Source organism: Rhinichthys klamathensis, unplaced genomic scaffold (genome assembly GCF_029890125.1).
Source record: "Rhinichthys klamathensis goyatoka isolate OS25496 unplaced genomic scaffold, OSU_Roscu_1.1 h1tg000405l_1, whole genome shotgun sequence".
NCBI lineage: Eukaryota > Metazoa > Chordata > Actinopteri > Cypriniformes > Leuciscidae > Rhinichthys > Rhinichthys klamathensis.
Window position 1 is genome coordinate 553,079 of NW_026606906.1, and position 14,456 is coordinate 567,534.

Genomic DNA, 14,456 nt, shown 5'->3' on the forward strand with positions numbered 1-14,456 from the left:
TTTTTTGAAAATCTTGTTTATTTTCATTTGTACTCCTAAACACATAAATATAGTTTAAAGCCAAGAATGTCAAGACAATCTACCAGATAGGTCTATATCATAATTTAAATGTCATTCACAGTCATAAAGGCTCTCTTTAAATTCCCAATACTCTTTTTCAGTCCAGTTTGTAGCAACATCCATTGTTTCCTCCAAGCATCTCCTCAACCTTCTCCAGCAACTTAACCACGTGAGATTCCCGATATCTGTTGTCAAGCACGTGGCATCTATTCCCACACCTCCGAACCAGCCGCTCCAGGTCACCGTTTCTCTTCACGTGCTGCTGGCCGCTCTCTCCTAATGTTTCCCCCCAGGTGAGCAGAACAATAGTGTGGCTCCATGATGTTTCTCCTAACGCTGATATGGTACGTTCCACTGCACGCCTGTACTGACCAGTGAAGGATACATAAGCGGGAATCACAAGGATGAATGCATGTGGTCCAGGTTGACACAGAGAGACACTTTGAGAGAGATGTTTTTGAAATGCGCCTTTACTGTCAATCCCAGATCTCCATTTCAGGCCCTGAGGCTCTACAATAGTGACTTGCCTGCCGGAAATCTCTCCTCTCCAAGGGTTGCATCCATTTGCATCAAGCCCCACGATGGTGCATCTCACTGGATGACGGGACGACCAGGAGTCTCCTATAAGCATAAGCCTTAGATCAGACACGGGCCAGAGTGAACGTCCGATAGGTTGGAAACTGGTGCTTGAAGATTCAAAGAAGTCTTCCTCACTTTCGCCTTCAGAATTGTCAATCTCACCATCTTCCTCATTTTGCTTAGCCTGCAGTGTTCGTTTAACCCTCTGGTTCTTTACCGATCTGTTGTTTGCACAGTTTAAAGTAGTCAACACCAATCGCTCTTCACTTCTTGTGTCTTTTGCATCGCAAATGCCACCATTATCCGCTCCTATTTCTTGATGCATTCGATGGATGTCTTCACCTTCCATGTGTTTCCCATTAATTTCAGTGCTGTTTGTCCATGGGCGATACCCTGAGGAAGGCTCTTTGTGTATCAATTTGAGCTCTGTGTTATACAAATACTTCTCCCATTTGTCAAGTTCCTCTCGCTTCTTTTCCAGCTTGTCTTGTTCATTATTTACCTCCTGCGTTCTGCTGTCCAGTTGGTTTTGACGTTCCTCAAGCTGCTTTTCTCTCACATCTAGTGTTGTTTTTAGGAGCTCTAGCATTTGGGTTTTGGCCTCAAAATCGCTCTCTTTGTTCTTTAGATCTAGTTCTTGGTTCTGCAGAAATTTGTTTTTATTATCTTTCGCTGCGAGCTCCATTTCCAGCTGACGCAGGTCTGTTTCTCTGGTGTCTAAAGAGCGTTCTCTGTCTTTCAAAACATCCTGCTGTTTCTTCAGACCGCGTAACAAGTCTCCATGCTGTTCTTCCCGTTTTTGCATGACTTGCTCTCTTTTCTCTAAATAGATTTCTTCACTTTTCAGCTTTTGCTCTCTTTGAGAAAGCTCTTCTTCACCTTTTATCAGCTCTTGCTCCCTTTTTCCCAACGCTTCTCTAATGCTCTCCAGCTCCAGGTCATGTTCACGCCGAGTATTGTCCCGTTTCTCCATGTCTCGTTGTTGCTCCATCAGCCTTTGACCTTTGAGTTCAAGTTCTTGCTCCTTTTCTTGTAATCCTTTCATTTTTTGCAGAAGATCATTTTCCTCATTGCTCAACTCGGCTTGCCTTTTCTCTGCGTTGTGTTTGTTGTTTTCAAGTTCCTCTGAGCTCTTTAAAAGCTCACGAGTTTTAACGTCCCACATCTGCTCTCGTTTATTAAGTTCATTTTCTCTCGTTTCCAGATTTGCTCTGAGCATCTCCAAGGATTGTTCTTCTCCCTTAAGCCTGTGTTGTTCTTTAACAAATTTCTCCTCCATTTCGAACAGCTCTTGTTCTCTCCTTTCCAGCTGCTCTCTACGATTTTCCATATCTTTCTCCTGCTTTTCAGTCAGGTCTTTCATTTCCATCTCCTTGCTCTCCAACAGCCTCTCCATTGCTTGTAGTTCATCCTTTCGACATTTTATCTGCTGCTCTTGCGCCTTTAATTTTTCCTCTTGAACCATAAGCCCTTCTGCTCTTTTCTCAATCTCTTCTCTCATTCTCATCAGATCTACAGCTAAACGTTTGTTATTCTGGCCCTCGTTTTCCAGATTCTTCTCCTCTTCTCTAATCCTGTACATCTGCACCTCCAAATCCTGCTTTTCATCTGTTAGCGCTTGTTCTCTCCTATTAACTTCACCCTCTCTAGTTAACAAATCTTGTTCGTTTTGAGCTAATTTCTCTTCTTTCTTTTCTACCTCCCTCTCTCTCCTGCAAAGCTCTTGTTCTATCTCCATCTCATGCTCTTCGTGCCTTTCTCTCAGTCTTTTCTCGTAATACTCCTTCATGTCTTGCATATCACTCTCTTTCTCTTTCTCCTTCTCCTCCAGCAGCCGCTTTAACTCGTCTAGCTGTTGTTCTAACCCGTTCATTTCTTTCTTCTGTATCTCGTAGCGCTCCACTGAAGTCTTCAACTGAGTCTGAAGCCCCTCACACTTGCACTTCAGCTCTTCGAACTCTTTCTCCAGTTCTGCGTTCACGTTTTGTAGGACGTCGTTACGTATTTGCTCTTTACTGTGCTGTTGTTTCAGCTCTTCTGAGCGTCTTTCAGTGTCAGCGTGTTGCTGTTGTAACTGACTGATGATATTCTCTTTCATCTCAATTATTAATCTTGTTTCCTCATATTGTTTCTTTATATTTTCCATCTCCTTTTCCATCACCGTATTCTTTCTTTTGTAGACCTCCATCTTTACGTCAAACTCCTCCTCTAGAAGTTTTAGTTGAACGGCGCCTTGTTCAGTATTTGCTTGAATGCTGTTTTTCAACTTTTCTATGTCTCTTAAATGCTTTTCATTGAATGTTTGCAGCAGTGTGTCTTTTTCCATATCTCTCTGATTTAATTTGGTTATTTCTTCTTCTTTTGTTTGTAGCTCTTCCTCTGAATGTTTTAGGTGAGCTGCGCTTTCCTCAATATGTGCTTGAATACTCTCTCTTAACTTTTCAATGTCTTTTTGTTTTTCGCAAATATTTTCCCGCAGTGTGTTCATTTCTCTGTCTTTCTCCAGGTCTCTTGTTCTTAATTGGATTATTTCCTCATCTTTTATTTTGAATTCGTCATCTAAACGTTTCAATTGAGCTGCACTTTCGTCAATATTTGACTGAATGCTGTCTTTCAACTTTTCAGCGTCCTGCTGTTGGGCAATAATATTCTTCTTAAGTGTGTGAATTTCATTGTCTTTCTCCAGGTCTCTTTGTTTTAATTTGGTTATTTCCTCTTCTTTTATTTTCAGCTCTTCCTCTAAATGCTTCAGTTGAGCCGCACTTTCTTCAGTATGCGACTCAATACAGTCTCTTAACTTTTCAATGTCTTTCTGTTTTTCGCTAATGTTTTGCCTAAGTATGTCAATTTCTCTTTCTTTCTCCTGGTCTCTCTGTCTTAATTTTTCATTTTCCTCTTCTTTTACTTTGAATTCCTCCTGGTGATGTTTTAGTTGAGCTATATTTTCTTCAATATGAAAGTCTTTTAACTTTTCAATGTCATTTTGTTTTTCGCTAATGTTTCGCTTTAGTTTGTCGATGTATTTGTCATTCTCTAGGTTTCTTTGTTTTAACTTGTCAATTTCATCTTCTTTTGCTTTCAACTCTTCCTCCAAAACTTTACGTTCCGCTGTGTGTTTATCAGTATTTGCCTGTACGGTGTCTTTTAACTTTTCTGTATCCCTCTGTTTTTCGGTAATGTTTTGCTTCAATGTCTTCAATTCTCTGTCCTTTTCCTGATCTCTTTGTCTCAATTTGACTATTTCGTCTTCTTTTTGCTGAAGCTTCTCTTGTGTTTCAGCATTTCGATTCAGCTCTTTTTCCTTCTCTCTCATCGTTCGCTCTATTTCTTTGTCTTTCCCTACAAGTTTATCTATGAGCGTGTTGTATTTCTCCATAACGTCTCCATGCATTTCTCTCTCGGCTTCTGTTGTTTTCTCTTGCTCTCGATTGGACATTCGTAGCTGCTCCGTCTCTTTTGTCATCATCTCTATTACCTCTCTCAGCTTGTCCATCTCTTTCTCTCTCTTCTCAACCTTTTCCCTGAATATCTCACCTTGTTCTCTTTCTCTGCTCTCAGCCTTAAGTTTCACCTCCTCGATTTCTCTTAAAATGTTTTCAATTTCATTGTCCTTCTCTTTCAGTTTGCTCTCCATATCTTCCTTTTGCTGCCTGGCCTCTTCTTCATACCTGCGTTGTGATGAATCCATCTCTTTTTGACTTTCCTCAGCCTTTCCTCTCATCCTATCAGTCTCCTTTTCAGCGTCCAACAATTTGTTTTTAAGTTCATTCTTCTCGTCCAAGTGTGCTCGCTGAATTTCGGCCTCTCTCTCTCTTCGTTCTTGCTCTCTCACGGCACCCAAGCGCTCCTGTTCTAGCAGTTTAATTTGAAGCTCATCCACTTTCTCTTTAAGTTCTTCCCCCTCGCGCTCTCGTTCCTCTAATCTCATTAGCAGTTGCTCTTTCTCTTTCAGTCCCTGATGGTGAGTCACCATGACTTTGCTTATTTCAGCGTTCAGGTCATGTATCTCTCGCTCCTTGTCTTCCGTTAACCACGCCATCCTCTCCTCCAGCTCGCCCATCACACTTCTCCTGTCATCTTCGCCTTTGTACGGCGCCTCTTCCCTCTCGGCCTTCCCGGGAGATTGTACTTTGTCTTTCTTGCGCCTTTCGAAGAACCACCGAATGCTCTTGACCTCCCGTTCCTTCATCTTCTTCAGTTCTTCGTCCTGCCGTTGAAGCTTCTCGCTAAACTCCTTGACCTTTAGTTGAAATTTCTCATTTTTTTGTCTTCCTAACTCTTGAATCTCATGCACTAGTGGGGAGAAGGCCTCGCATCGATTTACCGCCACCATCTTTTCAATCTTCTCCAGAAGTTCCGTTATTTGTGTCTTGGAATTCTGAGGTTCCAAATAAGAATTGCTGCTGATGACATGGAACCTATTTGAACATCGTTCCACCAGCCAGCGAAGTTCCTTTCCTCCTCCTTGTATGTGCTGCTCAATCGTGACTCCTTCTCGTAGCTGGTCGCCCCTCGTGAACAGAAGAAACGTATGTCTCCAAACCGCCTCCCCCAAAAGCTCCAAGTGCTCCCGCACCGACTGGGCTTGGACAAACGCATCTACGCGCAACGTCAAAAGAAACGCATGAGGTCCGGGAGGACACAGCATCACACTCATTCCAATCTCTCGCTTCACTCTCTCTGGAGTTGTTCCCTCCGGTCCGCCCTCCCATCCAGGCACATCCACCACCGTCACCAGTCTGTTAGAAACCTCCATCTGCTGTCTTGAACACTCCTCCGTCGCCTCTCCGCTTTGAAAGTATCCCGGTCCTCCGAGGATGGCGTTCCCAGCCGAGCTTTTCCCCGTCTCTCTCTCTCCCAGCAGAACCAGTCTCAGCTCCGGGAGACGGCGTGAACCTCTGGAGAAGAGATTCCTCTCATCCATGTCTTCAGTTTGAGTATTATCATCTAGCAGGGACAGGAGACACAATACACAGAAACAACTAAATGAAGTGGTTACTTGTGAATAATGGCTTTTGTTGACATATCATTTAGATGCATTTTTATTATTAAGTCTTTTTGCCAAACAAAGGTTATCTACATCATGTATTATGTAGGCCTATATTAAAATCTTACAAAATTGTAGTGCATTCAAGTCGCATATAGAATTTACATAATTCCATAATTTGGATTTACATAATGATTCTTTTTTTTCTTTTTTTGGAGAAAAAGAGATTGTTTGCTGTAACAGCACTAATATACATGTGACGGTTTTTAACTACATATTAATGCTGACAAATACATAATTTGACAAAAATCTTTTAGTTGCTCCTACTCATCTTGTTCCAAACTAGTATGTTGTTTTGTGTGAAGAACAATGCTGATTTACATCAGTGACATAAATGGGCCAAGCGTGAATTAAACTCAAACATGAATTATGTTTTAAGCTATGGTGGACTGGAAGAGATTTTTCCATAGTAGTTATATTATGTATTTTTATGTTTTTTCTTTTATGGTACTTATGTTTGTTTGCCTGTTTTGTTTTGCAGTGTGTGAAAAAGTGCAACATAAACTTTGTTTGTGTGTGTTTCACAGATGTGTATGAATACATACGCATTTGGAACAACATGAGGTGAGTAAATCATGACAAAATGTTCATTTCTGGGTGATGAAAATGTGTCTTGTACACTGCCATAGCAAAGTTAATAGAATTAAGTCTTAAAGTAAGACATTTCTATATTTTGTACCTAATACCTATGCTCTGCTCTAAAATTTTCATCAGTAAGATGTTTGTATAAATCATTCTTTTGTGACTGAATATTTTTTGAACTAGTTTCTTTTCAATTGGTTCTTTTTAGTGAATTTATCTGAAACACTGAAAACTGAATAGTTTTCCTCTGTAGAGAAAAACGAGTATCCCAAACTCAGTTAGAAATTTGACTTCTGCAAATACCGTAAAGTCGGTCTATTGTCTTGTTTTCCAGTCCAATTTTCTAAATATTTTTAAATTAAGATACATGCTATTCTGAAAGAAATTGAATATTGTAAAATATGATATTCCCAAAATAAAGTGAGTTTATTCATAAAACAAGGGGGAAAAATACTTTATTTTTTAATTAATTAAAGGCAAAACATGTTTATTTTTCTTACACCCCTGGCACTTATGTTTACTTTTTTTTTAAGCATACTCATTTCATTTAGATACATTTTTAAGGCTTAATATCTTATGTAATTTTGCTTCTAAAGTAAATAAAGTATCTCAAATTAACCCTTAATCCTCATTTTTGACCCAAACAAATGTTATTTATATATATAAAAAAACCAAAACAAGTGCTCATCTTAGTAGTACCAGACCTTGCTTAAGCATGTTTAGATATTTGTACTGGAAAACTAGACAACAATACTGAAGAAGATGCATTGTATTTATATGATATTTGTATTTTTGTACATGTCTGTCTGTCGTCCACTCACTCGTCAGCACGGCTCTGATGGTTCCTCTGTGCGTCTGCGCCTCCATCAGCCTCTGTTTCTTCCTCCTTTCTCTCGCCCTCCGTTTACTCTCCACCTCCAGCTCCAGAAGCAGCACATCCATCTCATAATATCTCCCTCCTCTCTCTCCGACCAGCTCATCCAACTTCCTCATCAGTTCCTTCACCTGCGATCCATCATCGATGCGCCTCTTGTTCTCCAGAACGTGAAATCGGTTCCCACATCGTTCCAGGAGCCTCTGGAAGGCCTTGCCGCCGTTTCGAATCCTCTGTTCGATGGGAACGGAGCCCAGTTCGTCCCCGCGTGTGAACAGCACCAGTGTGTGATCCCACACCGCTTTTCCCAGAAGCTCCAGGTGCTCCTCGATCTGCTGATGGTAGTCGACTGTCACTGACGTACAGGATCGCACCACTAGAAGAACGGCATGAGGGCCTGGCGGGCACAAGGACATGCTTCGCTTGGTTTCTCTCCTCACCCAACCGGGAGTCCCGTTCACCGGATAGTACCATTCCCATCCTGGTGTGTCCACAACCGTGACGCGCCTTCCCTCCACGTCGGCGCGCCTCTTCACACACTCCTCGGTCGGTTTATTCGACTCAAACCCTCCTGCCAGGCCTAGGATGTTATTTCCTGCTGAGCTCTTCCCGGCACCTTTGCGGCCGAGTAAAACCACACGAAGTTCAGGAAGAGGAGACGGCTGGTGACTAAGACTTCCTCCATTCGCCTCGACTGTCTGCGGCCTCCTGTCTGTGACAGATAGGTAATGTTTCGTTTTAATGCACTGCCGTTTTAAAAGTAATTCATACTTTCATTCAGCAAGGATGTATTAAATTGGGCGAAAGTGATTTATAATGTACTAGACATTTCAATTAGAATGCTGTTCTTTTGAACTCTCTGTTCCTCAAAAAATCATGAAAAAAATGTATCATAGTTTCTACAAAAAATATAAAGCTGTTTTCAACATTGAAAAAAATCAGAAATCATCATATTAGTGTGATTTCTGAAGGATCATGTGACGTAATGATGATGAACATTCAGCTTTGATCACAGGAATAAATTACATTTTAATATATTCCATTAGATAAGTTATTTTAAATTTAGTAACATTTAACAATATTTTTGTTTTTACTGTATTTTTGATTTAAAAAAATGCTGCCTTGTTGAGCATAAGAGACTTTAAAAAAACATTTAAAAAATCTTACTGCACTCAAACTTCTGAATGATAGTATATGTATGTATTGTATTTTATATTTAAATAAGTGTAATTTTTTATTATTATATTATAAAAATAAAAAATAGTTTACAGTTGTCATATTACTGTCTTTTTAGTGAGACAAAGCCTGAATCTCCCTTTGGAAGAAGATCTTATGCAGTGACCACAAAATTATCAGAGTTTTATTGCATTAAATAGCAAAATATTAAAGCAAGGATCATTCATTTAAAGTATGATAGCAAAAACGCAGCTTTCAAGGAAAACATTTGGCATAAAGCCATTTGGGTGTTGAAAATGAGTCCGTCAGTACGCTCTCAGAAAAAATAAGGTACACAAGCTGTTAGTGGGGCAGTACCAGGTACTAATATCTGTAAGTACTAACATGTACCTTTAAGGTACTAATATGCAGCCATTAGGGGTAAATAAGGTCTAAAAATGTACCTTTTTGGTACAGGTTTGTTGGTTTCAGGTTCCTCTTATTCCTGAGTATTGTGACACTTTGTGTTGGTTTGTCGTTAGTAAATGAGAAAAGGCTCTGAAGATACAAACACTTGCTTTGATATATTGTTTGTCTAATGCAAAGAAGTTCAGACATGTTTTCACAAATGTGTGCATGTCGTCGTCATGCATGTAAACTGTACATCTGCTCTTCAATCATGATCATACTTTGCTCACCCAAGAACGAGGGATCCTCCTTCTGTTCCTCCATCCTCCTTCGTCTGTCTGTCTTCGTCCTCCTTTGCTCTTGGTTTTGAGCTGTATTGTTTTACATTGGCATCGTTTTACGCCTCAGTATCTTTCAAGCATAATCGATTCTCTTCCTATATGCATGGACCGACAGTAGAGCGGAACAAAGCGCTGAACGTGGAAGCTTGATCACGTGACTAACCTGTGGTTTCTGAAACTCGCACAGGAAACACCATGTACTGCTCGCATGGGTATGGCGGAAATCACAAAGGAGCCTTGTGGTCAGTGTTGCTCATTTCATATGTGCATTGACTAGCTCTATATCATTATGCTTTGTTTTGAATCAAAATGTGGTTTTATGTTGTTGTTGTTGTATGTCAGGGGAAGTGTCTTGATCAGGTATATATGCATATAATAACATATTTTGGTTTTGGCCCACCAAAAATGTTCATGAAAAGCCCATTTATAAGCGGTGGACTGCATCCACCCTCTGTTATGCAACTAGATGTAACTTGCTAAGCTCGAACTGCTTTGACAAGCACTCGTATTGTACCAAAGCATTACATCTTCTGATTTAAAGTTCATGGTGAAAGAAAGTTGCCTGTTCTCCAATGTAAAGGTGAGCTCATGCCTGTGACTCATAGTCTCCCAAAGCATCCGAAGGGGTCTGAACAGCATGTTTTCCCTAAGAAACATTGGCAGAATGAGATTTTTCCATATAGAAAGCCTGAAGCAGTGACTCAAACTGCCCATTAGAGCCATAATGCAAAAATGGACCAAGATGAAATGCTGTTATATTCTCTGAAAACAAGTCTTAATATATGCATCATCTTTTGCTTCTCAGGTGAATATATCTTGCTTTAAGGATGTCTAGATGTTTTTTACTGGTAAGCAAAGACACTGATCTGATGAAGAGTAACGGATTACTGTAGAAATACAGGCAACTGTTCAGTATTATAACTCATAGCTGTACTTATACTGCCATAAAAAGGCAATATGCAGTAATTGTGAAGCACTGGGATTTTGAAAAAATGGCTTTGATGTTATTATGATTGATTTTTATAGAACTTTTTCAACTTTTTTTTTTATCTGATCACAATCTAAGAGACCCTTATCTATCAGTAAAATTATGATTTTAATTGAAAGTTACTATGGTTTGCCTTTGTACAGCAATATAGCATTTGCAAGTTTTGCCCCAAAAATGAAACATTGATTGTAAAGTGTCTCTGCGTGTTTTGAGTCGGTGTCTAAAGAGCAGGACGTGACACATTCAACACTTGTCTTTTTATTTGGTCTCATTTCTGTTCACTACAAGCCTCACAGACTCACACACGCAGTAGTTCACACTTCCACTCCAATCTCACACTTACACTACACACCCTCTGCTTTTATCATGTCATGCTAATCTGCATACATAGACACGCCCACCATGAGGTTTCACACACACACACACACACACACACACACACACACACACACACACACACACACACACTGTTATTCCAGCCCCATATAAAAGTGAAGGCAGAAGTGGTCCTGGTGTGATCCCGGACTCCAGCTTCCAGTATCTGCAGACCAGTGCCGCCTTTCTACCTAAACATAAACCAGGTTAGTTTACTTTTACATATTTAATAGTAAACAGTTCACTCTGGAAGATGGAAATTGCCAACTACTGTTCAAAAGTTTGAGTACTTAAGGCAAAGTAAAAACAGTAATATTGTGTAATATTTTTGAAATTTAAAATAACTGTTTTCTGTTTGAATCTCTTTTAAACTGTAATTTATCTCTGTGATCAAAGCTGAATTACTCCAGTCGTCAGTGTCACATGATCCTTCAGAAATCATTCGAATATGCTGATTTTCTGCTCAAGAAACATTTCTGATTATTATTCTATTATTATAACAGTTGTGCTGCTTCATATTTGTGTGGATAATGTTTTTTCAGAATTCTTTGATGCGTAGAAAGTTCAACTGCGATGCATTTTAAATGGAAATCTTCTGTAATATTATAAAGGTCTTTACTGTCACTTTTGATCAATTGAATGCATCCTTGCTGAATAAAATGATTTAGATCTTATTTTTTAGCCCAAACTTTGGAATGATAGTGTATATGTGCAATTATCCAAATATCTCCAACTAACTTTTTGTGAAGAACATATATGTGCATGTATATCCTATACGCGTGTGTGTGAGTGTGTGTGTGTGTGTGTTCACAAAAAATCGTTTGAGGGTAATTGGATGATTGCAAAGCACAAGCTATTGTCCTTAAAGATTTCAGTGTTTAAATTTTGACGTTATTTTAGATGTTTATATTTTGGATTTTAGTGCACATGTGTGTTTGTGTTTGCAAATGCATTTTATGTGTGTGTGTTTGTGAAAGTCTTGAGAGTGCAGAGCCAATTTTCTGTGTAGTGTGCAAAACGTAACTCTTTTAATATGTGCCACCATCTGTTTTATATCCACGTGGTAACCGCAGAAAACAAAATCTTGACAAACATTTTTTTTTTTTTAAATCAGCATCAGCTTTTCCGTCTATAGTTTACCTCGCCAAGATAACGTGTGGAAAAGTGTGTTCAGCCGTGTCTCTAAGTGGTTCAGAAGTGAACAGAGACTTCACTGTGTTCGAGGTGTGTTACTCACGGCTCCGGTGGGGTTCACGGGCCAAACACCTCCTCAAACTTCACACCTCCTTCAAGGACATGCCCAGTTTATGTAATCCATCATCACACAGGTGTTTGTGTGTCTGTGGTGACACATTTTGCCAGTGTAAAAGCAGCCATTGTGCAGCCTATCATAAAAATAAGTTTTCCACATTTAAATGCCGGGAAACACAGGAATAGGCAATTGAATGGGAAAATGTCGCCTGCATTAACAGCACCAAAGAGGGAATCACAAGGTTTTGTGTAAAAACACACACTGTACTTATTCACATATTGTGTTCATTAAGACACAATGAAATCAAAATGTACAATTCTTATTTTTTTTGTTTAATATTGCAGTATTTATTATAAATGATTTATCTGTGCACATCAATTTTTTTTTTTTTGTAATTCCTATGCTTTCATAATCTTTAATCAAAATAACTTCCCCTCCCTCTTGCAGAGACATCTCTTCTCTGATGATGTGTTTACTGACACGAGGGCGGGGCAATCTGTCACTCACATGAGATCAGCCAATAGCAAACCACAGCCAATTAATCAAGCCCCGCCCTTCATTTATTCTTATTGGAGAATCAGTTTCACTCAGATATACCTCACAATTGTGCAGAAAAGACTTTGTTTCATGATGACTATAATGAACAGAAAAAAAATTCTGGTTTAGAAATAATATTTATTTATTTAAAACAGTTGTAAGCATGTCATTTTGTTATTTCACAATTTTTAAAAAAAAGTTTCTAGATTTGAAAATAAAAGATAAAGCACTAATTTAGTTAAGCAGATACTTTTTCAGTAACACTTTCAAAATACAGGTCTCATTTATTAATATTAGTTAATTCATTAGTTAACATGAACTAACAATGCATGAGCAATACATTTTAAAGCTTTTATTAATATTTGTTAACCTTAATTAGTAAATCTAATTGTTCATGTGAGTAACAAATACAACTTTGGATTTTAAAAATGTATTAGTAAATGTAAAAAGTACCATTGACTAAGATTAATAAAAGTATTGTTCATTGTTAGTTCACGTTAACTATCACAGTTAACTAATTTTAACAACGAAACCTTAATGTAAAGTGTTTAAAGTTCAAAAGAATGGCAGAAAGAAAGAAAAGCCAAATGGCATCTTACTCATTAGCTTACGTTTCTACATTGGTCTTTTCATATGCTGCTATAAATCAAAGGAAGAAAGGCCAAATCCTGCAATAAAACTGTGCAGCAGCACATGCTTTGAGTTTGTGTTTGTGTGCAAGCAGTGCTTCATCCTCAATGCCAAACAGATGGCATAAATGACACCCTTCCTGAGCAACATTTGATAAAAATGCATGGATGTGTAAACAAAAGAAGAGGCTCTTTCATTGTTTTATCATTGAAGTCTGTATGTGATGTGTGAAAGCTGACCTGTGTTGTTTCTGAGTTCAGTTTAATGGCCACCACACCAGTACCTGCCATGGCTGATCAAGAGTCCCGAGAGGACCCGCCCCCCGCCGCCGCCGCACCCGCCGCCGTACGGCCCAAACGCGTGTCCCACCGCGGGCGCAGCGCAGGAGCCAGAGCCAGCTCGAATCAACAAGAGGGCAAAGTGGAGGAGTTTGAGCCCTTCATGCTAATGCCCAGAGGACCGCCTCCACTCAATGGTGAGAATGAGAACATTCACATTTTTTATCGGCTTCTCGAACAGGAATAAATGTTGATTTTATCCATGGGGAATTGATTGGATGGGTGTGGTTTGCTATTGGTGGATCTCATATGATTGACAGGTTGCCCCGCCCTCTTCATCAGAGAAGAAAAGAGATGTCACTGCAAGAGGGAAGGAATTTAGATTATGAGGCACAAATAAAAAAACAAACAAACAATGTGCACGGATACATAATTTATAATAAACACTGCAATATTCCTTAAAAAACAAGAATTGCCCATTTTGATTTCATGGTAACTTTAAAGTGCTAGAATATTGAAATCTTGTCACTTTAAGAAATTATATGTAGAGTAAATTTGGTGTGCCTTTTAATAAATCACATATTAATAATCTTTTACGGTTATTGCAATACATCATCAATATTAATATCCTTGACATTTTTGTCTGTGTAAAATGTATCTCTATTTTTGTCTCAAATCAGAAGTATTGAGTTAGACAAAGTGTCAACTTAATAAAATGGAGATAAATACTGTAATAGAAACTTAATTTTAAAAAAAGCGATGTCTCTCACTTAAATATCATTATTATCAGTGTTGTTATTGTTAAGTAAAACTTGAAATAAAACTAAAATAAAATTAAATAAAAGTTTGAGCTGAAGTACTAAACTTAAACTTATATAAAAATAAATAAGAAACTATTTACAAATAAATGAATAAAATAAGCACATAAAATTGTTAATGTAAACTATAATTGAAAATATTAATATATTAATAAAAATATTAATAAACACTACAAAAGTATATAAATAATACTAAAATGACACTCACCATTATTTTTCCAGTGAAAAATATCCCAACATATACATTTAGCATTTCCTACGAAAATAAATAAAGCATTTAAAATGAACTACATATAAAGTGAAAGCATGATACAATATTGTCAGTTAAAGCTAATTTTTTATGCATAACCAATTAAAATGTAATGGTGATGAACAGGGACATGAAAATTGGCTGATACAAACAAATATTTTAAATGGAAAAGTTTTTGTTTTCTAAGTATTTTTGCATTACATGCACAAAAAGGTCAAATTCAAAAACTTTTATAATCAGTAATAATTCATGCATGCTTGGTACCGTTTTTTTGTTTACTAA

General features: G+C 38.3%; 2 protein-coding genes across 3 annotated transcripts in view; one reads left to right on the forward strand and one right to left on the reverse strand.

The window, feature by feature from the left end:
- Window positions 1-9,039, reverse strand: si:dkey-185m8.2 (trichohyalin). The gene is made up of 3 exons (XM_056234764.1): window positions 8,996-9,039; window positions 7,090-7,854; window positions 1-5,586 (listed from the first exon to the last, which is right to left on the reverse strand). Exons 1-3 carry the CDS (start codon window positions 9,027-9,029, stop codon window positions 158-160), a joined length of 6,228 nt encoding a protein of 2,075 aa, XP_056090739.1. The 5' UTR covers window positions 9,030-9,039; the 3' UTR covers window positions 1-157.
- The window catches only part of f13a1b (coagulation factor XIII, A1 polypeptide b), a 21,503-nt gene continuing 14,809 nt past the window's right edge, over window positions 7,763-14,456 (forward strand). Inside the window, exons 1-2 of one of the 2 annotated variants that reach the window (XM_056234755.1) lie at window positions 7,763-7,867; window positions 13,089-13,303. In XM_056234755.1, the coding sequence (XP_056090730.1) occupies window positions 13,093-13,303 (211 nt within the window). In that variant the 5' untranslated portion in view covers window positions 7,763-7,867; window positions 13,089-13,092. Of the gene's footprint in view, window positions 7,868-10,536; window positions 10,616-13,088; window positions 13,304-14,456 lie in introns of those variants that run through there. The other variant, XM_056234754.1, reaches the window with a different exon arrangement.